The sequence below is a fragment of the Empidonax traillii genome, unplaced genomic scaffold (assembly GCF_003031625.1).
Source record: "Empidonax traillii isolate 1590-97213 ecotype Southwest subspecies unplaced genomic scaffold, ASM303162v1 scaffold992:size1346157, whole genome shotgun sequence".
Lineage (NCBI taxonomy): Eukaryota > Metazoa > Chordata > Aves > Passeriformes > Tyrannidae > Empidonax > Empidonax traillii.
This window is the reverse complement of record NW_020956185.1, coordinates 1,055,886-1,081,539: the sequence shown is the minus strand read 5'-3', so window position 1 is coordinate 1,081,539 and position 25,654 is coordinate 1,055,886. Positions and strand designations below refer to the sequence as shown.

At 52.1% G+C, this 25,654-nt stretch overlaps 2 protein-coding genes across 3 annotated transcripts in view; one reads left to right on the top strand and one right to left on the bottom strand.

The window, feature by feature from the left end:
* PLCB2 (phospholipase C beta 2) overlaps positions 1-18,384 on the bottom strand; it is a 43,083-nt gene extending 24,699 nt beyond the window's left edge. The window contains exons 1-4 of one of the 2 annotated variants that reach the window (XM_027903713.1): positions 18,369-18,384; positions 17,962-18,066; positions 5,609-5,686; positions 4,058-4,126 (exon numbers count right to left, since the gene is read on the bottom strand). In XM_027903713.1, the coding sequence (XP_027759514.1) occupies positions 4,058-4,123 (66 nt within the window). In that variant the 5' untranslated portion in view covers positions 4,124-4,126; positions 5,609-5,686; positions 17,962-18,066; positions 18,369-18,384. Of the gene's footprint in view, positions 1-4,057; positions 4,127-5,608; positions 5,687-8,643; positions 9,033-17,961; positions 18,067-18,368 lie in introns of those variants that run through there. The other variant, XM_027903711.1, reaches the window with a different exon arrangement.
* A 300-nt stretch (positions 18,385-18,684) lies between these two features.
* Positions 18,685-19,693, top strand: INAFM2 (InaF motif containing 2). The gene has a single exon (XM_027903780.1). It carries the CDS (start codon positions 18,828-18,830, stop codon positions 19,203-19,205), a length of 378 nt encoding a protein of 125 aa, XP_027759581.1. The 5' UTR covers positions 18,685-18,827; the 3' UTR covers positions 19,206-19,693.
* Positions 19,694-25,654: the final 5,961 nt, after the last annotated feature.

The window sequence follows — 25,654 nt, the reverse complement described above, 5'->3', positions numbered from 1 at the left end:
ACGGAGCTGGTTCATCCTCACAACAGTCAGAAAGAACAACTTCTGTTCTTATGAGAACTATGCCTGTCTCAAAGCCAAAGCCTCCCAAAACATCTAAACAAACCCCAAGGAGCGGCCAACAGCACAGCAGTCTGGCCTAAAACATCCTGGATTTTGGCCTGAATTATTATTACGTTCTCTGTCAGCATTCTGGGGTCTTGGTGCCTCCAAAACCCACCCGAAATGGAGGAGCTCTTGTTGTCCCTTGTTACCAAAAGGCAAACACAGACCTGAGTGCAAATGGCACACGACTGTGTCGGTGCTGAGCTGCTCTCCAGAGCTTTTATCTTGTCTCCTGGCTCTTCAAAGGCCCTGCTAACTCTTATCTCCAGTGCTCTTGAACACACGCCAAGGTTCGTTCTGCCCTGTCTCTCAAGAGAAACTTTCCGTGAAGGAAAGTCACAGAGCAGCTCCGGGAGGAGCTCACACAGCAGGGAGCCAGGAGAACTCTGGCAGGCTGGGAGGGCAGGAGAGCAGCATTCCCACTGGGAGGGGGCTCCTCCTGCTGCCAGCCCGCAGTGACTCCCTTTCCATGCTGCACTGGGCATGTCCTGCTCCCCAGGCCCCGGGGTGGAGCCCGGCTGTGACCTGGGAGGGAGCGGGGCCCTTCTCAAGTGGTTTTCCGCGGAGGCGCTTTGGTGTCACTCCTCTTGCTGTGTGTGGAGGTCACAAAGGAAAACCCCAAACCTCCCGCTCAGCAGTGGTGGGAAAGTGCTACTGAAAGCAGGGAACTCCCCACATCCCCAGGGAGTCCTACTCCCAGGGAGATTCATGTCACTGCCGTGGGGCTGGACACTGCCGTGGAGGGCATGTTCCACCCTCAAGCCACAGCCCAAACCTGCACAGCCCCTTGCCAAGGAAAGCAGGGGCACTTTCCTTCCTCTGAAATTCCCTCAGTCACAGTCCAGTAGGAAAACCAAGCCACAAGCTTTTCCTCACAGCAGCTATGGATTTACTATGGAATCACTTACAGGGAAGGGGAAAGGATGCTTCATTTGCTACTGGTGCTACCTAGAGCTCTTCCTGCAGCTGTGATCCTGTTCTCCTTGTCCTAAGTAAGATCCGTCAGCTCTTTCTCCTCCACTTTTAGCCAGTGAAACAACTGTCTGTATGAATCCAGCAGTTCTACCCCACAACCATTCCAAGGCTCCATTCCATATTAGGGGACACAGCACTGTGTCCACTCTTTCACCCCAAACCAGACTTTGTTTTGTCACACCATGTTTATACCCTCTGTAATGACACCCCAGACACAGCTGCCCCACCTGGAGGGTGTGGTGGTTCCTGGGAAGACATTTTCCCTGCTTTCTGCATTCCTTTGTGAAATTGTGCTCTGGGGAAAGGCAGCTGAACACACCCCTGAGGGCTCTGAGCCAGAAGTATCATGGACAGCACAGTCACGTGTAAATAAGAGTTTTCCAGGCCTGGATGGCACATGTCTCCCACCACTCTGGTTCAACAACTCTTTCAGTGCCCACACAGGACCTCCCAGGGAAAGGTGCATAAGGAGCCAGCTTAGTGCATTTGACCACATGTTGTCATGGAAATGCCAGAAAACTCCCTGAAATACAGAAGGGACTTGTTTCAAACGGGTCCCTATGAAATGCAGAATTCAAAAAGCACTCGGGATCTTCACGGCACAGGTTGTCAGCAAGTGCATCACTTCTGCCTGCTGACAATAATTAATAAATCCCTTGGTGCTTGACCTTTGCTTCCTTGTTCATCAAAAATGAGCTGTAGCCAATTCCCAGGCTGTAAAATACCATCCCTGGCCTATTACAAGGGCTGGAACACGGCAGCTCCCCCATCAGACCTGGATCCAGGGCCTGGGGAATGCACAGCTGCAGGGAGAACACACTGACACCTCCCTGGCCCATCCCTGCAGCTCCCAGGGAGCTGGGCTTCAGCAGCTTCCCAAGCCAGAGGCACCAGTTGATATCCAATAACCCCCAAGGGCATTCCTTTCTCGTCCCAACTTTCTGCACTCACAGAGGTTTCCATGGCTGGGGCAGGGAGCATCCCATGGCACCTCCTGCTTGTGCCTCACCTGCCTCTGGAAAACTCCACTTGATGTGGACTCTGACACTGGAAGAAACCCTGAGGAGCTGCGTCAAACCCTGAATGAATGCTTTGTGCTCACCTCCTCCATTCAACTCCTGGTTTTCCAACACTCACAATCCTCCTCCACATCCCCCTCATCTTTTCCCTTCTGCCAGACTACAGTCCCTCCCACTCACATGCTCTTCCCACAGCAGCCATTCGGGTCCTTTATTAATCCCGCTGCTCTTCCCTGCCTTTTCCAGTTCTTGCCTTGTTCTAAGACACTAGAATAGCACAGAAATAGGGGTGCATTGGGGGTGCACACAGCAGCAGGATTTCCTAATTATTTCCTTATCATTCCCAACGTACAATTTACTTTCTTGGGGCGGTCCTGCTGAACAGGGTTGATATCGTACCACACACCCACGGAGTGTCTGAGTACCAACAGTCACCTCAGGGCCTGTTATTGCTGAGGGATGAGGGACTTTTCTCTGTCTGCACTGCCTGATTTTTATCTGTCTGAATTTTATCACTCACCAGATCATCCAGTCAATCAGCAATTCAAGGTCTTCCTACAAATCAGCATCACTTTATTACCCCAAATAACTTGGTGCCATTGGCAAACTCTCTCTTCTCCTGGCAGCCTCCAATTAGTCTTCCTTAACTAATTGCTAAAATCTAGGACATTTTTCTCCTGCCTGTTGCCACCAGGACATCCACCCACGGCCTCAGTACTTCCACCAGCAATTTATCACCTATTTCAAAGCCCAGTTCATTTTGTAAACATGTCATTCCTCAAAGTTTACTATCCCAGAAAATACTGTCTCATACTTCTCCTTTAAGTTGGCCTTTTCCTTAGGGATCCTGTCCAGAGTGGGATACCAACTCCACCAGCCCCAAATATTTTATCCTCCCAAATGAAAAAAACAACATCCAGAGAGCTTTTTTTCAAACACTATTCCCACAGAACAAGTTGCAGACAAAGTTTTAGGTGTGTTGAAAACTCAAATATGTTCCATTTGAGTGAATTTCCAAGGAGAAACCCAGTTTCTCGGAAGGACTTATGACTTGTAGGGACAGGGCTGCTGTTCTTGAGCTCTGCTGTGCCTTTAGCACCCACCTGACATGGTGTTTTGAGAAATACTGGTCTCGGGGAGCTCTGGACAGGTATTTTCAGAGCAGATTGAGAAAACAGCTGCAGGACTTGTGCAAAAGGCTCAGCAGATATTGCAAAACCTTCTGCCTTAGACAGTCACCTGCGTCACCACAGGAGCCACCAGCTCTACTCCTTTGGGTGCTTTCCACCTTCACTGTAGTTTTCTGCTTGCCTTTTCCATACATGGAAAAGTTAAAAACAAATCAAAAAACAGTCTCAGGAAAAAAGTCCTAACAAGGACAACGTTGCTGCAAGAAGCTTAAATTATAGCTGAGAGCAAAAGCAAAGCCCTGATCATGTGCCTCCCTTCATGTGCCACCCTGCAAGCAGACAGTGGCAAACTACGGGGGGGGGGAAAACAAAAGAAAGAAACTAGTTTTTATGAAAGTGCATTTTCTTCCCTTTAAAGGGAAAAACCCCAGCACACAGGGCTGGAATCTCGCTGTAATTCCAGGTTTGGGGGTGCCCTGACCCAGCCTGTGCATCCTTGCACAAGAGCAGCTCCAGTGACTCAGTGCAGGAGCATCACAGTCTCCAGCAGGACTTCCCAGGGCAGCAGGGCACTTGGAAAGGCCATTGTTGATTTTGCTTCCTACCATAGTCTGGAAGTGCCTCTTTTGGGTGCACAGAGGACCCCAGGGAGCTCAGGGACAGGAGTAAAGACAGCTTTGCTGTATTTACATAGTTGTGATGCAACGAGGTAAGAACTCCTCCACTTCTTCCACCAGAAATCCAGGACAAGCTGCCTGAGCTTCCACCAAAGACCCAGGAAGCCCTGTCTTTGCCACAGGAACATCAGGCAGAAAGAAGCTGTGGACTCACCTTGGGGATTTTGGCAAAGCGCCCCACTCGGGTGTCTCGGATGCTGGTGATATCCAGAATTTCCATTTCCTACAAGACGACGATGACAAGGAAGATGAGGAAGGGCAAAGGAGAAGGAAAGCACTCCATCACAGTGCCCCCAGAAGTTACAAGGCAGGTCTGAGCCAGTGCTTTTCCCTGCAGAAAAGCTGTCCCAGCAGGAACAAGGCAGGGAGGGAAGCAATTCCCATGGAAGACACTCCACAGCCTTCCCCAGGCAGCCCCTCCACATCCCCACTACTGGCTTGTTGTCATGTTCTTGTTTGTTCTTTTAACATCCAACCTGGATTTCCTTCCTCTGTTACTAATTTTTCCTCTCGCTGTGGGTCTGGAGAACAAATTATACTTGTTGCAGCAGATAATATTATTTTCCAAGATCCCAACATGGGACAATGTGGATACCATGTCTTCTGGCTGTATCCCCATTTTATTGTTCAGCAGGATGGGAATTTTACTCCTAATCCCACTCCTTTCTGAATCCCTAGTACAAAAGCAGTTCACTTGACTTTAGGAGTTAATCAAAAGCATTTTCCAGAAATGTGAGACATCCCCCTCAGTCTGGGTTTCCTCGTGGCAGCTTTCTCCCGTTCCCCCAGCCCCTTTCCCAGGTATCCCAGTGAGGTATCTCCCTTTCCGTGGTGACAACAGCTCCCTCACTTTGTGCTCCACTTCTTCCTGCTGGAATCCTCACAGCAGAAATTCTACGACCTTGAAAGGGGGATGGGGGTGACAGAGACACCTGGAGGGGTGTGACAGTGCCCAGCCCTGTGACACTGCTCTGCAGGAGTGCCTGGCACTGCCTGGCCCAGCTGGCACTGGGCACCATCTCCTGGAAAGACAGAGCTCCCCCAAAGCCCTCAGGTCCCTGGCCAGGGCCTGTGCAGGACGGGCTCTGCCTCTGCCTCAGCATGTAGGTCAGGGGGAGGAAGTGGAGTTGAACCACAGCCCCGCTCTGGAAAGCAGAAGTGAGCCTAGCCTTCCACCTCCCTCAGCCAGAGCTCCCCACCACTCACTGCTACTCCTGACTGAGGAACTGAGCTCTCCCCTGGCTGCGCTGCCTCTCCCTCCCCTGCAGCTGCTGCAGCCCCTGCTCTGCTCCAGGGTGAGGACACGGCACCCTGGGCACACCCCGCCCTCCAGACTCTGTGTGGGCACGACAGCACTACGGTCACTGCTCTGGTCTTTTGAATTAAAATGTCTAAAACCCCAATTAGTCAGTTAATGGGCCGCTGTCCAGGCTGGGAGAACCCTCTGGGTGACAGGGATATCAACATGACTGTTCTCCACGACAGGCAGGGAAAGGCCACGCTCACAGCTTCACCTCCTGCTCTGCCCTGGCACTGGGAAGACAAACCTGACACCGAATAACTCCCACCCTGTGGGGTGTTCCTGCTGAGAGGAATGGCTGTGGCAGTTTGTTCCTGAGTGCAGGCCTCAGCACCTGTGGTGTGTTCATCTTACCCAGACCTGCTGGGCTGTTTGGAGCCCAAGGGGTGCAGTGTCAGAGCTCACCTTGTTCTGATAGGTCCAGTACACGTAAAAGCCCTTTGGATCCACTCGGAGAATCACGGGAGAAGCACTTGCTGTTTCCTGATCAAAAAAACACAGAAAGAAGGTTGGCACCTCAGCTGAATTGGAGAACCCACCATGGGACACCAGGTTCCCAGTGCAAATATAGCCCCACAGACTGGCTGTGCACACACAGGGGAAGAAGCAGCTGTGGAGACCCCCACAAGATAAGATCCAATCCCATCTCCTATGCAAGCCTGTGCTAAGAGAAGAATCAGTGTGAGCTCTCTGGAGACAGGGATGAGGACTCCTGGTGCCTCTGTGTGTCCCAGCCCCTCCACTCACTCACTGTAGAAGACTCCTCACTGCACTTGCCCTCTGGAACCACACAAGACAGGATCATAAGGCCTATCAGCCATTTCTGGGAAGGCTCCAAACTCAATTCAGGAAGCTGAAACACCCAGCTGCTGAGCTGAAACCAGTAATGAGATGTGGACATTGCACTTGTCCCTTGGGTTTGTCAGTTTGTCACTGAACTCATTCTTCACCCTAGAGTGTATCTGTATTTCCAGGGACCTCCAGTTCCAGATCCAATATTTTTGTTATGGTGAGCTGCTCATTGCACAGCACATCATCTGTGCTCCTTTTACTCCCTGTTGTTGTTCTCCTGCTCTTCCAGGGACAGCACTGACCTTCCCAGCACCACGTCCGTGCTCCCAGAGCTCCTGGCTGGCTCCCTGCACATGTGGCCATGAGCCATGAGGAGCAGCACAGGCACTGTGGTCCTCCCCAGAGTATTGTGCCAGGTTCTAGATTAGCCTTATCTCCCATGAAGCAGCGCTGAAGGTCAGCTGAGGCTGCAGGGAGGCTGTGACAGCCGGGCTCCTGAGCTACTGCAAGGGCTAAGAGCACAGAGCAAACCCCCACACATCTGCCCCACTTAAGAGGTCACCTACTACTCTGTGCCCTCCCTGGGTTCTGAAAGGGTTCCCAAGCTGGTTCTTGAACTGAACTACTGTCCATGTCCTCTTCAGCCTGCTTGGTAGTTTGCTGGGTGCTACCCAACCCTAAGGTGTTACAGAAACTGTGGGCCAGGTCAGAACAGCCCTGCTGCCCTCTCCTCCAGACAATGCCTTACAAAAGCTGGACAAGGTGAGGGCTCTGTAGAAACAGTGTGGGTTTGTTTTTTTTTTGCTGGAAGACTCTAGTCTAGTTCCAAACTGTACAGAGTGATGTAAGAGCCCAATCTGATCTACCTTCATTCCTGTGCCTCACTTACTGTGGAAGGAGTTCCAAACTGTTGCTGACAGCATGGCCAGGTCAATTCAAAGACAGACAGAAAACCAACACTCGGAGGGTTCTAAAGCACAGCAATCCTGCAGTCTGGAGCTCTCCCCATCATCCTCTGCAGCCTGCTCTCACCCTGGATTGGGAAAGCTCAGTGTGATGGGGCAACATGACCAGAACAGCCCACTTAAGGAGAAGCCTTTGTTATTGGTGGAGACCAAGCCTCCAAACTACTTAGCTGAGGCAACAACTTAGGAATGTTTACAAATTTGTAAACCTTAAGATCCAGGAAGGAATTAAGCTCATGAACTCCAATGGTTACAGCAGCAAATAAACACTTGGTGGGTCTTGGAAGCCCAACTTGACCCACCTTAGGTTTCAAGGGAGCCTATCCCAGGAATTCCCAGTGAAGTACTTAGCTTCAAGTTTTTGAGAGAGTGGTCTCCAAGGACCGAGCACAAAGTCAACAGCAACTTTAAAGAACTTTGGCTACTGTCGTTCCCAGAAACCAGATCTCTGTTCAATTTCCAAGAAGCCCCAAGTGCACCCTGCAGGCAGAGGGCCCATGGGAAGGAGGGGGCAGGCTGCACTTTCCACTGTACCCTGGTGTCATCCTCCCATTTATGTACTGCTGGTGGAGTAACTGGCAGTGATATTCCAACCTGTATTCCTCAGCACCCATCCTCTCTGTCAGCTGCACAGCACTCTGCCCTCTCATTTCGTAGTGCCCTGGACCACCTGCTGCTGCTGCACACAACTGATCTACCCCCCCACGCTGCCTTGGGACTTCAAACTCTGTTACAGCTTCACGCTCACCAAAGCACTAATCCCTCCTGCATTGCTGCTGGAAGCTCCTTCTAATCATCTCATTCACAACACATCAACAACCGTGTACCCAGATCCTGGTGAATAACCACAACCTGGGCTGCCCCCTTTTCTCCCATCCGTGCTCAACAGCAGACAATCCACCTCCTGCTCAGGTGTGTGGGTACTGGGCTGAACATTCCTTTGCCTCCTTACAAAAAGAGGGCGGGAAACGTTACATTCAAATTAACTTGTGCTCCTCACTTTCTTCCCCTCACACAAAAGGGCAGGACTGCAAACCAGCTGTTTTGAAGGTAAGAAGGACATAGAACTGGAAAGAGCAGCAGCTTCCTGCAGCACCCCTGAGACTCCAGCCCTGTCATAGCACAGGCCCTCTGCCACTGTGCACTTGGGAATTCCCAGAGCCAGGAGCAGGGCAGGCGTGGGAGGCCATGGCCCGCTGATCCACTCAGGCAACAGGGCCATAAGAGGAAGCAACTTGGAGCCTGATTTCCTCTCTATCTGCAAAGCACAGTGAGCCCTCTCAGCTCTGGAGCAGATCCTACCCCTCAGGCTCCTCTGGACAATCCGAATGCAGCGCGTGCCTCTCATCCCGGGGAGATCCCAGTGAGATCCTTCCCAAGGGCTTGAACATGGTCCCACCCCAGTGCTGCACACACAGATCCAGTGCACATCACTCCCTTTGCTTCCATCGTCCTCAACCAGAGGCCACATCCCCAAACCCTCACACACACAATGCCCTTGATCTTAGCCCTCAGCTCTCCTGTTCTTCCCACTTCCCTCTCCCCACGCAGGGATCTCTTCTCTCAGGTGAGACACACAATGTCCCATCCAGCACACTGAGCCTCCCCACAAACCCTGACCACACCACAGTGTCTCGGGGCCACCACACACCCTGTGTGGGGAAGCCAAGCCCCAGTACTCACATCATCCCATTTGATGAAGCGCTCGCCCTTGCACAGGTATTCCTTCACCTCGGGGGGCTGCAGGACGGGGGTCAGCATGGACATGGTCCCACCGATGTGCTCTTCAGCCTCCAGGAGCAAGGGAAGCTGCAAACTCGGCTCCGCTCGGCCCCTCTGCTCTATCTGTGCCTCTCACGTTGCAGGGCGCTCTGCCATGGCCACTGTTGGCATCGGAGAGCGAACGGCCTCTTATATCCCAGCCCAACTCAGGAGGGGCAGGGAGCGAGGAATCTGCATTGTAAATCAGCAGCTCTCCGGGCAGGCAGAGCCTCACCCCAGGTCACCCAGGGAGGCAGGCGGTGTCCGTGGGCAGGCGGGCAGGCACCCGCTGTGGCTCCGGAGGGACCTGCTCCTCGGAGCGCAGCTCGAGAGGCACCCGACTCGCTCCACTTCCGCAGCTCCACTTCCTTAAGTGTTCTCTCAGCGGAGTGCAGGCATTGCCAGCGACGCTCCGGCCGCTCCGGCAGCTGTGGTGCCGAGCAGCCCGGCCCTGGCTGCAGGCAGACTGCCCCCTCCGTGCGATTAGCCAGATATCCCGGGAAAGGAAGTCACTCCATCGCTGGGGCCACGCGCTGCACTGTCCAGCCTCTCTCTTATGGGCTCTTCTGAACGTCATCCAGAAAGTGACACAGACCAGCAGAGCAGCTGGAAATTCCCCAGAGGAAATAAAACATTCCCAGAGTCCCGAGGAACTGCACTGCTCTCGAGATTCACTTGAGTCCGTGGTAGATACTGTGGGACACGGAATGGGAGAGGTGGGACAGGGGGGATTGTAGTGACGAGGCTGCAGGGAAATGACCCAAAGGAGAACAGGTTAAAGGCAAACAGGGCCAAGGAGTCCCTGCTCCTGACCCTGGAATGAAGGAGTTCCATGTGGGCAGCAAATGAAGGAAAGGGGCTCTGGTGGCTGACGGGTACTGGTTCCCCAGGAGCGGCTTCTGAAAGGTCCAACATGGGAAAGGTTATTTCAGTCAGAGGCAGAGCCCCACAGCTCATCAGCAGTGGAGATCATGTGCCACTCTGGCTGAAAAGGATTCCCAGACACATAGTGGGATGTCATCCTTGTCTCCTATAAAGGCCCAGGTGTGCCACTTGCCAGTGCTCAAGAGGGACAGGACGCTGTCAGAGGTGGCAGAGAGTCTCTGAGAATGAGGGACAACCCCCCCATTGTGCCAGGGGAGCCAGTTGCATGTTTTATTCCCTCCTGTCCAGCCCTGATGGACCCAGTTGGGTAAGTCTGGCACTTTGGAGCAGCCTGGACAGCCAGGAATGCAGCCTGAAGGAATCCTAAGTGCATTCTCAGGTGTTAGCGGCATGAGGCAGGAGAGATTAAGTGGAACTGTAGCAAGTTCTCCAGCTGTAAACCAATAAAGAAGGTAGGAATCAGAGATTCCTGAAAAGGAAACAGAGAACCCTGAACAAACCCAGCGTCCTTTGTACATGTCCTTAAAGGGTTTATCTGCCCAACAAACTGGGAATAAGAGCTTCAGCATTTCCAGCCACAGTTGTGTTTTCTGCACTTACTAACACACTTTTCCAGGGACCTCTGGTCTCCCAGCTGAGCCACACTCGTGGCATTAAGCTTCCTTTGCATGTGCCATGTGGGTCACTGGGGAATTCCAGGCCCAGTCAAGGCAGTGTCACAGGATCCCCCACTCAAGGAATGCTGTTACTCCCAAGCAGAGAAGCAGCAGATGACAGAGGGCTCACTGAGGAGTGGAAGTTCTGTACCCTTCCCCTGATCCCTTCTCCAAGGTCAGAGCAGCTCCAGGGCTTCTTCCCTTTGAATTAGGGAGCAGCAGGGACAGAGAGCATCAATCTTGCTCAGAGGTGCTGTTCTCTCAGCCTCTTGAATTCTGACAGCACTGCAGGAAGGCCCTGGAGGGAGGCCACAGCGAGAGGTGGGATGAGCTTTGCCACCTGGTAGTGCCAAGGGCAGGTGAGATCAGTCACAGCTACTGGATCCAGTGGCCTGTCTGATATTTAGTACAGTTATCACAGCTCTGTGATCCCAGGGTGCTTCCAGCCAGAACCAGGGCTTCCCAGAAAGGCTGCTCCTGTCCTGCCTTCCCTCAGACCTGGACAGTCAACAGCTTTCTCTGCCTCACCAACAAACCTGAAGTAAGAATCCTGCCACAGCTTTACTCACATGTCACTCAAGGGCAGGGCAGCTTTTCCCTAAGGAATAAACCCCTAAAATAATCAAATAATAAATAAACTAATAATAATTAAGACCTAACCAAACATAAGCAGCATGAAGAACAGTGCCCAAGTCCTGTGAGGCCACACGGTGCCACAACATCAAGGGCCAAGGTCCTGCTTGCACAAAGGTGGTCCCCAAAGCTGCAGCTCCCTTCCTTTTGCCCAGCCCAGCCTCCTTATCTTCCATTTCCCAGTGCCTGCTCTGTGGGAGCCTCTGTCCCAACATGGGCTGATGGAGCAGTGATAGGATGGAGCAGCAGCCCTGCCCACGGCTCCGATATGGGAGCGGGCGGGAGCGGTGGCACTCACAGCGGTGCTTCCTTATTCCAATCACCCTTCCTCTCTCCTGTGAGGCCATCAGCCAGGGCACACCCATCCTATATCCCTCACCTTCACCACTGGTGATCCCACCATCTGCTACAACAGCTTTAATAGGAAAAAAATTTCCCTTTTTTTTTTTTTTAGTGGAGAGTCTTCCTTGTCTCCCTGTCCAGCAGGCTCTACCTGCTCCAGCATCACCCTTCTGATATTTTAGGAGACAAGGTCTGCAGACACTCTTTTAAGCAACGGTGTTCATCCCCCCGAGTGGATGGCTCCCGATTTCTAGGGAATTACTGTGCACCCTCAACCTCAGCTTACTCCTGGCACGCACATAATGGCTAAGAAATCTCTCCCAGCGCCGTTCTGTGCTAATGACACTTTGCCATGTGTAATGCTGTCCTCTAGTGAAGCGCCGTGACACTGCACAGCAGGGTGAACTCCCGGATCCCCAGTGCCCGGTCCCTCACGCTGCTGCTCTGTCCTCGGGGCCCTGGCATTCCAGGAAGGATTGACAACACCTTTAAAACCGCAAAGGCTAGTATTTGCCAACCATCTCCGGAGAGCAGAACTGTTGAGTGGGTGTGCAGGGGTGTATTTTGTGTCCTACTTTGAGCCCAAACCACAAAGCCAAGAATTCCTGACAGCTCCCGGCCTGACTCCAGCTTGATCCACACAAGTCAGAGGGCAGCAGACTACAGCACAGGGAGACAACTGGCCACAGATGCCACAATACCGTAAAAGCGGTGAGATTTTGTACAAAACCACCCAACCACTATCTGCTCAGCCACTGGGACATGGTTAGGCCCATAACTGAGTGTTCTCTGGGCAGGAGTAAGTTGTATTTACAGCACTGGTGGCTCTGTGCCTGTTTCCCAATGGTGCAGTGAATGCTGCAAGGAGGACCACGGGCTCTTGAAACATCCCACAGGCTCCTGCAGTGCCAGGCACTGCTGCCCAGGGCTGGCTGATCCAGGGCACTCCTGACTGCCAGGCAAAGAACGAGCTTGGCCAGCACAGGCAGAGGCTGAGGAGCAGCAGCACACAGACAATGTGCCCAGCCCATGGTACCTCACAGCAATGGAGCAGCAAGAACAGGAAAGGGACTTGTACCACACCTGGAGGCAGACACGGCTCATTCCCCCCTGCACTCATCTCCAGTAAAAACACTGCATGGGAAATTGGGATACTGAGGGAGGAAGCCCCATTTTGCTCTTGAGCCCATAAACACTTCTTTCCTACTCCCACAACCCCACTTGCTCCCCCTGGCTCTGCCTACTCAGCTCACAGAGCTGAACTGGGCAGCCTTGGTCTTCCCTGGCCCTTCCACAAACCTCAGTTCTCCACGTGCCAGACCAAAAAATCTGCTTTTGTAATATCCAGCCTCAACCTAGAGCACTCCCACCCTCCCCGCACAGGCCTTGGCACACCATATTCCAAACACTCCTGGAGGTGAGATGTGCTTGCGAAGCAATGACATGTTGGAGTTTAGTGCCATGGGAAAGCATGCACAGCCTCCATTGGTTTGACTGAACAGTGTGACATCAGAGATTCCAAAGGTTTTCAGGCAAAGGACCACTCTGAGCCCTCATTAAACTCCCCCTGGATCACACCCTGTGTCCAGGGAAGGTAACTGAGGCCAGTGATGAGGAGGTGGATACATCTGTGCCATTGCTCCTTCCACTGCTGCTCTCCAGGAGCCTCACCAGGGAACATCCTTCTTTGACCTTGTTTACTGTTGTTCATGCATTTTCCACAGCTTCTCCAGACATGATGAGTAATCAGAGTCAAGGGGAACTGCCCCATCCCTGGAAGTGTCCAAGGCCAGGTTGGATGGGGCTTGGAGCAACCTGGGCTAGTGAAAGGTGTCCCTGTCCATGGCAGGGAGTGGGACTGGGTGGGCTTTAAGGTCCCTTCCAACCCAAACCATCCCAGGCTTCCATGATTTTAAATCATCTGCTGTCTTTATAGAGGTCAAAATTAGATCTTGGAAATTATTTTCTTTATTTCACCACATTACGAAGCCAGGAACAAACAGCACAAAACACACAAGCTGAGTCCAGATTCTTAGAAAGGAGGTCCCTAGGAAACATTTAATATTGGATGCAGTCAGATAAACATGGGAACAGAAACAAACGGCATGTGAAAGGGGAATTGCTAAAGAAGGACAAGGAAGGTCATTCTACAGCATTCAGGTGTATCAGGGGTTCCACACAGTGAGGCATGTTCCCAAAAAGCAGGGCAGCTTCCCTGCTGGAAAGCCCAGCTCTGGCCCATGTGAGCACTCGGGGCACACAGGGGAGCAGGGCAGGTTTGATTTCATTCTGCACCATTTCTGGTCTCTTGGATCACAGGAAAGGAACAGCTGGTCCCAGGCTCCCTGCACCCCCCACCCTGTTTTCTAGCTGACAATAATACATGCCCCAGTGCACAGAGCACTGAGGAATAATCCTGTTCCATAAGCACATCCATGTGAAGACCTCTGCTGGAAATGCACACCTCCAGAGGAGTGGGGGGTTACCAAAGCACTGGATCTGGAAGAAACACTTCCCTGAGCAGTGGTTGTAAGACAAGCTTTAGCTGAAGACAAGTGGGGTTCCTTGTTAACACCATGTTGAACTCATTGCCAACAGATCTGCCCCCTGTTCACAGGTGGACAGCGAACTTGCTGCTGAGATTTTACACATTTTCTGCTCTTGGGAGCATCAGAACAGCCTCCCTCCTGGGACTTTCCAGCTCCATTTTCATCTGAGTCTGAACCAGGATGGCAGAAGTGTGAAAACAGGAAGATGTATCAACTCAGAATCAGCTCCAGCAGAATTGGGAGAGGTTTCAGGCTGATATTTTAATTGAGGCAAATAACCCTGCCTTGCCCAGGTTTATCCAGATGAGTCCAGGCCATTTTCCTTATTCAGCTCCCAAAGCCAGGCACACAGAAATGGAGGGAGTCAGGCACTAACAGCCACTTCTGAGGTTTTCTCTGCAAGGAGAAACTGCCCCATGCTCAGGATGCATTATCACATTCAAAGGCCCATTGTTTCATATAAGGTGAATTAACATGTCCTCCTCAAACATAAAAGAATTTATTTGATCTTTAAAGCAGGTAAAACTGCACCTTGCCTTAGCGTAACTCAGCAAGGACACAACTTAAGCTAAGTCAAGCTGACTTTGAAGAATAAACAAGCTGTTTGGCATAACAGAGTCTGGCTGCACAGGTGACCAGCAGAGATCCTCGATGGAGCCCCTCAGAGACCTTACAAGGATTTGTGTACATGGTAATCAGTGCTGGGAAGTGTCCTGGATATGTAACAGGAATGCAGGGAGAGAAACTGAACAATCTTGTAGTGCTGCCATATCAGCTATACTTGGGGAGTTGATTGCCAGGGCAGGCAGTGTGCTGTGACCATGCAGGGCATCAAAATCAAGGAACGCCTGGCTCCTAAAACTCAGCAGCTGAGTCTTAGAGCTTTATTTTCAGAGCCAGTTGTAGGCAACACACAGGATAATAAAATGGCTCAAAAGGGGCTTCCCTACAACGATGATACAAGGCTGGAGCTGCCCTGGGCTCCCCTGAGCTTTCTGCCCAAGGCCTCAGTCCCGGGCAAACCCAGCAAACACCCACTGTTGTGTCTGAAATTTGGCATCGCTTCTAACACCTTGCCCACTCCCATAACCTCTGCAGAGCACTGTCCCCGTCAGTGCAAGACTGTGGGTTGTGCCAGCTTCACTGTCACAGCTAAAACAGAGCTGAAGGAATTAAAAGGACATCCCCAACCTTCCCCATCTGCTATTGGATTAACAAGTGAGACTGCACCTTCCCACATGAGAGACATTTCAGTGTGTAAGAGGAAAATGCCAGAGAGGAACAGAAACAGATTCCCTCAGGCTCCAACAGGAGGCTGGAGCAGCAGTGAGAGATAGGGAGTATTTCCTATAGAAGGGAGACAGCAGAGCTTGAGTGATGATTCCTGTCATGAGCAGGGACTTCTCTGTGACAGCAGGCTCCAGCCTAGCAGAGTATTTGCTCAAGGACTTCAGCACAGAAAGATTAATTTAAACAAACTATTCCATCCTTCAAACACTAGGAGGCAGGTAGAAAGATCTCATCCATCGCCCTCCTCCCCAGCTCAAAAATGTGACCAAGGAGACACTGTAAAGTTAAAACATCAACACAGAGCCAATAAATAAAGTTACAATTCTCTATAATCTGCCCAGATGATGTAGAAGAACCACCAAGAACCAGGGCCAGGGCTCACCAAGGGACTGTGTGGCAGCACACCAGTGAGTGCTGCTGGCTGGAGTTACTCAGCAGAGTAACAAAGGTCCCAGCTCAGGGATAACGAGCACTTGGAGGGTGTCACACCAGGGCACAGGAACCACAGGCACTGGGGGGAGCCATCCAGGCCAGCCCTTGTCCCAGGGCAGGACCAGGTGAATTTATCAGCCCTGGGAGGCCTCTGTGAACAACAGACACTCACTCACCCACCTCCCAGGCATCCCATCCAATGCCCTGCTGCTCCAGAAGCAGGGTTTGCTTCTACAGAGGCAGTACCTCAAGCCAGCAATCTTTCCTTAATGAAGTCTTCCCTATCCTGCAGCACTCGGTTGCCATCCACAAACTCCGAGCATGGGAAATCAATAACACAGGTTTATTTAGCTCCATCCTTCAGGGGCCCTTGGAGAGCAGGCAAACATCCCACTGCAGCAAGTCAGCAGCAGGGTTCAAGCCATGCTGCTCACTCAGGGAGGTGGAACTCCCAAGTCTCCAGCAGGACATCTGTCTCAGCACTCAGGGTTTTAACATCACTCAGGTGCGTAAGGCAGGGAGTAAACAGTTTTCTAGTGGATCCTCAGACCCAACAAGTCAAAATTAAAGTCATAATAAAGTAAATTAAAGCATCTTATAAAGAACAGGACCCTGCAGAGTAGTTTTTGGGCTGTGGTGGGAGGAAGGCTGCCCAAAGGTTGCAGAGCTCTCCTGCCTTGGCACATAGTTGCAGTGTGCACCACGTGCCTCAAGTGAGTGATCTCTTGTGCTCTTTAGGAGGAAATTCCAGACAGGGGTGATTTGCCAGCTTTGTCTGGTGTCAGACACAGTCCCTGACTTCACAAGACCGCAGAGCCCCAATCCTGCACCTCAGGAGCCCACTCAGAGCACAGCCTGGGATCTCTGCTAACACTCCAAGGACAAAGGAAACACCGTGACTGCAGCTCTGGCTCCTGGCTCTCACTTGCCTCAGTGAGGTTGTTAGCAAGGAACTCAGTTTAGGAACAGAAGGCACACACCTGCTGGCAGCTGCCTGCAAAGAAGCTCACACCCCTTTACTTGTTCACAGTAACAAGAAAAGCTTTCATCTGACTTCGGCAAAAGCCAAGACTTCACAACATTTAATGAACACACGCCTGGCCTTACTCAGAGCCATGAGAGCAGAGGGCTGGCAGGGAGGAGAGAGCCTCGAGAACACTGAATTTCTGCAATAATACCATGGCACTGTGTGTTCCACGAAGGGCAGGTCTCCACTGCAGCATGAAGGAGCTATGAATAAATGCAGTGGGGAGGTGTAGCCCTTGGGCTGAAGGCAGAATATCTCCAGAATGACACGCTGGGATCTCAACCACACCACACTCACACAGTTGCTGGGAATGTTCCTACAACTCCCCTGCATGTCCTTAGCCAGTCCAGTCTGGCTCCCAGGACAAACTTAAAATGCAGGAAGACATCCTGGACTAGACAAGCATCGGAATCATCAAAACTGCCAAGACCACAGGAACTGCCTGCACATGTCAATCCTCTCCCCCAGAAATTCCAGAACAGGAATTAAGCCAGAGCATAGGGAAAGGACTTGTGAGAGGTAGCAACTCATCATCACCTCACTTGCTGAATGGAAGAGGAGAAGCAAGGGGAGAACAGGCTGGACCAAACCCATCACTGAGGAAAAACATACTGAAAAAATACTAGAAAATCCATTTTGTAGGAATTGCTATAAACTCACACCTATAATTCAACCTAAACCTACACAGACAAGGGAAGGCGGGTATAGAGTCTACAGTACACCACAGAAAAGGCAATTGTGTAACTCAGGGAAGCTCTGCCAGCAGGGCACCATCAATTAATGCAGTGCAGCTTGTGCTGATCAGGTGTGGGGCATCAGGCTTGACGAGGAGAATACAATCACCTGTAAGCAATGAGGGCAGGAGACACACAAGGCACAAAGAAAGGCCCCAGGACCTTCTAACAAATATTCCCCAGATGTACAGCAACATCTCATCAACATTAAATACTTCAGGAGGCTACAGCAAGTCTATCTGTAGTTCAAAAGGGAAGGGAACCTGAAAAACCATCTAGTCTAACTCCTCAGCCAAGGGCAATGAGACCCCTCTGCCCTGAACAGGCCCCTGTCAGAACAATCAGCCAGGCATCCCATGCTGAGCCCCTTCCAGGTGTTCCTTTTGCTGCTGGACACGGGGGCTCCCAGCCCTGCCCAGTCAGTGCACACAGACCCTAAGCAGTGTTCCCCCTCCACATGCAGACAGAAGCACTGGAGCCTCTGGCCAACACAATCCACCTTTTCCAAGAATTGCAGCTATTTTGAAGCTACTCCATTTATTCCCTAACATATCTTCTGCCTCACGAGTCTTCCTCAGAGCTACAAGCTCTGTACTTCCTTCAAAAACTTCTCCCTCTCTCCCAACTGTCCACAATTTTCCTGCAACTGTAAGCACAAATAAAATACTGCTGTTAACTCAAAACTCACTCACTTTCTCTGAAGCCTCTCTGGGTAACAGGCAGTTCTCCAGCTACTGTTGCCTCCTCCAGAACTACAACTCCTGGTTTACGTGAAGTTTCTGCTGCAACTACCACACCTGAGATTGAAAGGAGGGAGAAAATTATTTTAAAACAAGAAACTGCATCATTCACATAAAGAAAACAAAGCTAAATTATACCCTAAATTGGTGTTTTAGTTGTCTTTTGAACATGAGAATACAATGCCTTTGTAGGGAACTATCACCTGGGGAGTGAGGTGAACCCATGCTTTAAGAGAAGGTTTAGTTTGTATCAAGAACAGGTTTGGGACGAGGCCAGTTTGGAGGAAGCCTTTCCCTCTAAACTTGCTCCTTAGCTCGGGCACTGTTCCAGCCTCACGGAGGGTGCAGGCAGCACGTACCTGCAGCAGGGAGGCATCAAGAAGGAGCTCCAAGGGGCCAGGGTAGAGAGGGGCCTCCTGACCTCCTCCAGCTCCGGGCGCGTGCCAGGAGCCTTCACCACGGCCCGGCGAGGAACTGAGCCATCACCTGCCTCTCTCCGCAACGACGGACTCCGGAACGGCTGGGCAGCTTTGGGGGGCTCTGGCGGACGGGAGGGGGCAGCTCCCCCCCCGAGAGTCCTTTTAAAGGAGCTCCGCCTCTTTCCCGCCCTCCCTGCTGTGTCCCCTCCCCCAGTCCCCTCCCCTGAGGGCGGTGTTGCCCCCTTGGCACCGCCCCTCGCCCCCGGCGGGGCAGCGCGGGCAGCGGCACCGGCGGCGGCGCGGGCGGTACCGGCATGTCCTGAGCGGCGGCGGCGGCCGATCCGGGCCGGAGCCAGCACGGAGGGCTCGGTGGAGCAGCGGGCCAAGGGCCGGGCCCCGATGAAGGAGAAGGAGGCGGGCGCGGAGCGGGGCAAGCCCGCCACTTACACCGGGGACAAGAAGGCGCGCATGGCGGCCAAGACCAACAAGAAGTGGGTGCGCCTGGCCACCGTGCTGGCCTACGTGCTGTCCGTCTCGCTGGCCGCCATCGTGCTCGCCGTCTACTACAGCCTCATCTGGCAGCCGGTGCGCGGCACCGGCGGCTCCTCCGGCCCCGCCGCCGCCACCCCCGCGCAGCTCCGCGCCGGACCCACGGCGGGGCCTCCGCCCGCGCCACCGCGCCCCGGCCCCGGGCCCGGCCCCCGCCCCGCCACCGCCACCGCCCCGCCCGCCGCCACCGCGCCCGGCCCCGCAGCCCCTGAGGGAGGCAGCCCCTGATGGGGGCCGAGGCCGCTCCGCCGGCGATGGAGAGCGAGGGCCCGGCCCAGCATGGAGAGCGAGGGCTCGGCCGCCCCCGCGGCACCGCGGAGCGCCGGGACACGGACCGGACACTGAGCGGACACTGACCTGGCACTGGCTCGGCCGCGCCGGAATCGGTGGAACTGCGGTACCTTCTTTTCCCCCTCCGTTTGTCCTCGAAAGGGAATTTTGTGGCTTCGTTTCCTTCTTCACCAGGGCTAGCTTCTCCCGTTGAACCCGCATCGAATTCCTGCGCTGTTTATGCCAGTCTGTTACCTATACAAGGATATCGGTGTCCAAAATTCCTCACTATTTACAGGATCAGCTGGGAACAATACGAATTTAGAGGCTGTATTCCGTTGTTTAAGTAAAACCAGTTTTGTTTAACGATGAGCATAAACTTATTTAAAATATGTGGAAGGTAAATTGACTTGTTTACTATATTAAAATATTTTCCCAATATGAAAGTCTCTGTAACACAGTATGTTCTCTTCGATGGTGGGAGGAGGAATGCTGAACTGGAAGGGCTCTGAGTAGCAGAAATGTGGCTGCTGCAATGGGAACTGTGGTATATGATGTTGATTCATTTGTTGTTGATCTCTGTAGGCGAGGCTGGAGAAACCTCCGTATCTGCCTAAATCCTGCTGATCATGGAAAGGAAGCGGTGGTGCTGGAAAGGTTGGATCTGTGCTGGCAGAGCAGGTGGAGCTGTGGTGGTGGGCTCCAAGCTGTGGTGTGGTTGTACCCCCGTGCTCCTGCCCTCCTGCCTGCGAGGGGTGGCAGTGCTTATGGATCATCCCTGTGCCCTGGGGGCACCCGGAGCCAGGGCAGGTCTGGGCTGGGCAGTTCCTGATGTACCCTGGGCAGCCTCTCCTCCCAGTGTTTGCCTGCCCTGTAGTCTTCAGAAATGTCCTATTCCTTGAGCAAAAAAATGGCCTTTAATGACTCTTTAATGATGTGGGATATGAACTAGGAAACCATAAGAGCTGTGTTGTTCCAGGCTGCTGCTTTCCAGGTGGATGGATTTGGCTGAATCAGTGAGGCTGCCAGGCTGTGCTGCATCCCTGTGAAACAATCCCAGCAGTTCAGATCCCCTCTGTTGAGGGATAAGATGTGCTGCAAGGCAGCATACGCATTTCAGTTGTGCAGATCACAAAGGTACCATAAAACAAGGCATTTGGTGTTTGAAAAGAGCTGTTTCATACCGAAATCAGGGTGTGTGGGGCTGTGGTGCTGTGTTAGGGCTGTGTCAGTTGGGCATTGTCTTTACAGTGTCTGTGGAAGGTAGAAGCGGGAGCTTGCAGGGAGAGAGTGCTTTGGGATCTTCTTTTGAGCCTCCTTGGCAGTTCTCTGCGGAGCGTGCAGGGAAGGCTGTGTGATGTTAGAACAGAAGGCTGGTGGGGAGGACAAAATGATCCCGCTTAGTCACCTCAGCCAAAATGGGATCAGTGCCACCCTCCTGCGGGGCAGGTGGAGGGGCTGGAGACCGAACATCCGTGGCAGCAGAAGGCTGAGCTGTCCCAGGGCAGCAGCAGCTCCTGGACACCCCACGGTGTCTGTTGTGTGAGTGGCTTTGGTTCCCTGCTAGCTCTGCCGGCAGTGTGTTCATCCCTGTCCGTGGGGCTGCGCACGCCTGTGGTAGCTCTGGGTCCTGGTGACAGCGGTGCCATTTGCTGTCCTTGGGATACACCTCTGGTTGCAGGGGAAGGTTTCTGCAGCTCCCCGAAGGAGGAATGAGTGACAGAGAAACAAACCAGGCTCACTGTCGTGCCAGTTCAGTTTAGGCTGTTCCTTGGCTCGGGTGCTAAACATATTACCAGTTGGGAAGTGTCTCTGAGAAGGAGCTTATGTTTATCTCATAAAATCTTCGGAGATAAATAAAGCTGGGTGGGATGACACAGATCCTGGGATTTCTCTGCTCCTGGCCTGCAGCTTGGTTGCTCTGTAGTGGCTCAGCGTGGTACATCCAACATGTGCTGGTTTCCAGGGCCCCCTGGCATCCTTCACTTTAACTCCAATTGCTCTCAGAAGACTCATCGAGCCCGTCTGTGTGGCGCGGGAGGGAGAGGAAGTGAGTGGAATGAAATGGGCTGCGTGGCCCTCTTCCAACCTGCCGTGGAACTGCCGAGAGACGCCTCGTACTTGGGAGCAGGAACAACCTACAGCTCTTTACCTGGTTTGTGGGTTTGGGGGCAGAGGATCTCTGGGACAGTGCTCAGATCTGTGGATCAAAGGGAACAGGCCCTTTCCTGATGGCTGCCTCCCTTGCTGCTGCTAAAAATAGTTGATGAGCCAGTACGAGGATGGTTGTGGCTGTCTGCATTCCTGGAGGAAAGTGCAGGCTTGATGAGTTCCCAGACTGTGTTTTTGCATCTTCTCCTCTGCTGACAAACAGATCTCAGTGAAATGCTGCTATTTCTGTACCTGTTACAACTGGCTTTGGAGCATCCCATGGCCTTACTCTGATTGTACTGAGCCAGAGAGGGGAGGCAGCCTGGGGGAGACACGGGAGGATCCTGGGCTGCAACCCTAAGGGCCAGGCAGCTCAGGTGATTCTTCAGGCCCAGATTCTTCAGCTACAATCTGTTCCCCATCCTTTCCCTAGCCAGGCATGGAGGCAGCTGTGTTCCCGTCAGGATGCTGCTGCCAGCCTGTGATGAGCCCGTTGCTGCGCTTGTGACTCTCGGTGTGACAGACTGTCGAAGAAATTGGTGACTAAGTACACTTTACAAATACTTCTAGTAACAAAAAGGGCTTGTCTAGACGGGTTTCTAGGTGTAAGCTAATTTAAAGTTCAGGGTATTGGGGATTTCTTGGGAAGTAGGTTGGCTGCAACAGAGAACAGCTTGGACTGGGAATTTTTGCATTGTGTTGTACTGAGTGTCATCTGCATCCCAACAGAATTGTTTTAGTGTCCTAAAATGGTGCAGTCACCAGTCTGAGGTAAAGCTCAGGTTTAAAAGGCAGAGGGTTGTGTTGTCTGCTGTGTTACTTCAGCTCCAGTTCAGCCTTTCCCTTCATTGCTCCTCAAAAAAATAAAAGCATTCAGTTCATTTGGTGTGATTGTCTCAGGCAAGACAAGGCACAGGGTGGTGTGAGGCTTCCAAGATGGAAATGGCTGCAACCTCATGATGCAGGATGTTGTTTCCTTTGCATTGCCAGGGGAGGGTTATTCCCTTCACACAGCTGCTGCCCTGCACATTACCTGCCAAGAGAACAGTGCCAAATTCCCAGCGTGTGTGTTGATGTGGAAGGGAGATGGCTGAAAGTCAGTTTGGGTGAAGGAGCTCCTCAGATGTGAGGGAAATGCCTTGGAGCCCTTTGCTGTAGTGAGGGGAGGAAGCTGACAAGGCTCGGGACTCCTGACTCTGGGATGCTCCTGTAAAGGCACAGTGGCTGTAAGCACACGACTGGAATTCTGGCACCTGAGCTTCCATTTTTTTACTTCATTTTTTTATTGATTAACCATGGTGATAATTCTGTAATGCCAACTTTTCCTCCAAGCTTTTAAAGTCTCTGTATCATTTAGGGCCCGAGTTGCAGCTTTTTGTCCTTTAAAAACCTTTAAAGAATTGTGGCAGAGGGAAGAGAGGGTGTTTGTCCAAACCTGGGCTCTCTCCTTGCAGGCAGGTGCCTCTGGCTCACCCCTATTGATTGACATGCAATACTTGTCCTCTGCCTGTGCACACTGGGCTTGTCCCAGTGAGCCCTGTTTGTTCAGGGAGAGCGTTTGGTGTAACTCACGTGCAGAGGGACCAGAAGGAAGGGAAATAGCTGGAAGAAGAGTTAGTGGAGCATGTAATGTGCTCCAGCAGCTGGCTCCCATTTCCATCTCTGAGAGCTCCCTTTTCCCCACGCACATTCTCTCGTGGGCTCAGCTGATGCAATGCACATCAGCCTAATCCCACTTTCCTGGACCGTGTTTCTGACAGGGAGGTTTGTCTTAGTCCATGAGCAGAGCTCATGTGGTGTAGCCATGATGGCAAAATCAGGGGCTGCTTCTGGGCATCGGGCATTTCCCTCGGGGAACTCAAAGCTGATCTCAGTGGCTGCCCTGGGGGGATTTGCCGATGGCTGGCTTTGAGTCCTGGAGCTGCCAGAGCATGTGGAAAAGGGAATAGGGTTAGAAACAGTCATAGCCAAGATGGAGTGTGAAGCTAAGGAGGTGAAGTTTGGCTTCTGGCTGTTCCACGGGTGTTGGAAGGCAGTTTTGGGAAAGCCCTTTGTCTGGTCAGCTGCTGTCACTGCCCTGGGATGGTGTGAGCAGGAAGCAGCCACGGAATTCCCAGAGTTGCCTGCCAGTGGCTGCTGAGCCTGTGAGCTGGTCGAGGTGTTGCTGTACAACCTTTCCAGGGAAGGCAGCAAGCAGTGTCCTGAGCTTCCCAGCAGTGCTGTTGCTGCTGCTGCTCTGGGCCTCTTACTGACTTAGGAAGCACTAACTGCTGTATTATGCACTTAAAATACCAAACTGCTGATTAAGTGCCAGTCCCCTCTGCCATCTGGAACCAGTTTGGTGGAGTGGGACTGGCTGGGACATCAGTGAACTGTTCTGTTATTTCTACTTCTAGAGACTCCATAGGGCTTCAATGCTTGGTGCCCTGGGTGTGCTCTTGCTGCAGGTATTGCACTTGCTGAGGTGGGAATGGAGAGCTGGAACTGCTGTCAGGGTTTTATGTTGTTGCCTCCCTTAGTAATTGCTTTGGGAACAAATACCTCCAGCTTTGTCCAGATGTATTTCTGTCCTTGGCTTGAGGTTTTTTAAATTGATCTCATTATACAAGAGCTGACTCACTGGTCTGGGATCAATTTTGATAGTTTGAGCTACCGAGTTGCTAAATGCACCGATGGTGCATTTTACCATGAAGAAGAGTGTCTAGTGGCAAGCTGCTCCTTTGAAGGAAAAAGCATTCTGCCTGGGAGTGCTGCTGCTTCCCCGGGCTCTGGAAGAGCTGGAATAACTTCCACCAAATCCCTGAGCTGCCAAGCGCTGCTGGGAGGGAACAGGTACCTCTGCAGGAAGGTGACTTGGTACTCTCTGAGCTACCAACACGTTTGCTTGTGAGGAAGGTGCAGTGGTGATGAGGTGGTGGCTTTGATGCCTCGATGAAAAAGTGACCCTTGTCTTCCTGGCATTGCTGCAGGAAGCTTTTGGGTGAGGGAGCTGAGCTAGCTCAGGAGTTCAGCACTTCCTGAAAGGATCAGCACTCTGAACTGGAGCTGTTCCTCTAAAAAGCAGAGATTACAGGGTCAATTCAGAAAACTCTACATGTGAGAAACAGTAAGAAACGAGGTTTTTCCTCATTCCAACTTTTATTTCATATAAATAATCCCTCTACATCAGATTTGTCAACTTCTCGGTCTTTTCTCTCACCATAAAAGCAGCAGCAGCTAAGCCACAGTTGTCTGAAAAATCACAACCCAGGCACCAACCAAAGTGCATCGAGCAAAGTGTTAATGAGCAGGAAAAAATTACACTTGGAACAGGCACGACCTGCCCAGCCCCATCCCTGGAGCCTGCATCAGACTCAGTCCTTCCTGGGCATCAAGACCTGCAAAGTCACTTGGCTTTGCAGGAGGAAAAGGAGGGAATGGAGGAACAGGGATGGTTTTCCTTTCAGAACAGTCTAGGGCAATAAGGTTTCCTATCTCTCCAGCACAGCGCTGGACCAGGGCAATGGGAGATCCCTGCCTGGCTGTGTCCGAGTACTCTGGAGTGCAACAGCTCCTGAGCTGAGACTCTGTATTCCATGGACCAGGAGGCAAACTGGCTCCTGGGAAATGCTGGTAATGACTCAGGCTGACTGGACTAAGAGTGAGGTCAGAGACCTGATGTACAAAATAATAATAAATTAACAAACTAAACAATTGTAAGCAGGCTTTTGAGGCAGTCAGATAAGGAAAATGAGCGTTTTAACAGTGATGGAGGAGCTCCAGGACCTGGAGCAATTTTACAATCTTCTGTTTCTCTGGTGGGTAATAAATAAACCCATCTGGGCTTTGGTGGGGTGAAGATGTCTCTACTGATAAAACACAAAAGCTGCACGCTCTGTTTCTTGACAATACCTAGTGTGAAGCCAGTAAACTCTCCTGGATTTGGCACGTGGAGGAAATTCCCAGGCTTGTGCTTCATGGTAGGTGCTGTGGGTCTAAGTCACAAACCAAATGTTTATGTGTGCAAATATTAGTTTGTTAAAGCAGCATCGAGTATTTCAGTCCACACGTGCCAGCCTGGTCTCCAGGGCAGTCTGGCAGCCCAGCCAGAGCAGGTCCTGCATGGCATTCCAGGCAGTCTCCACACACTGGGCTCAGGGACTTTACTCTGGTATCAGGTTTTATGGCAGTGCCTCCAAGGCGATGCCCTCTCTGCTGTGTGATTCCCGTGTCAGAAATCCTGCTGTGTTATCCCTTGTGCCTTCTCCTTAACTGGT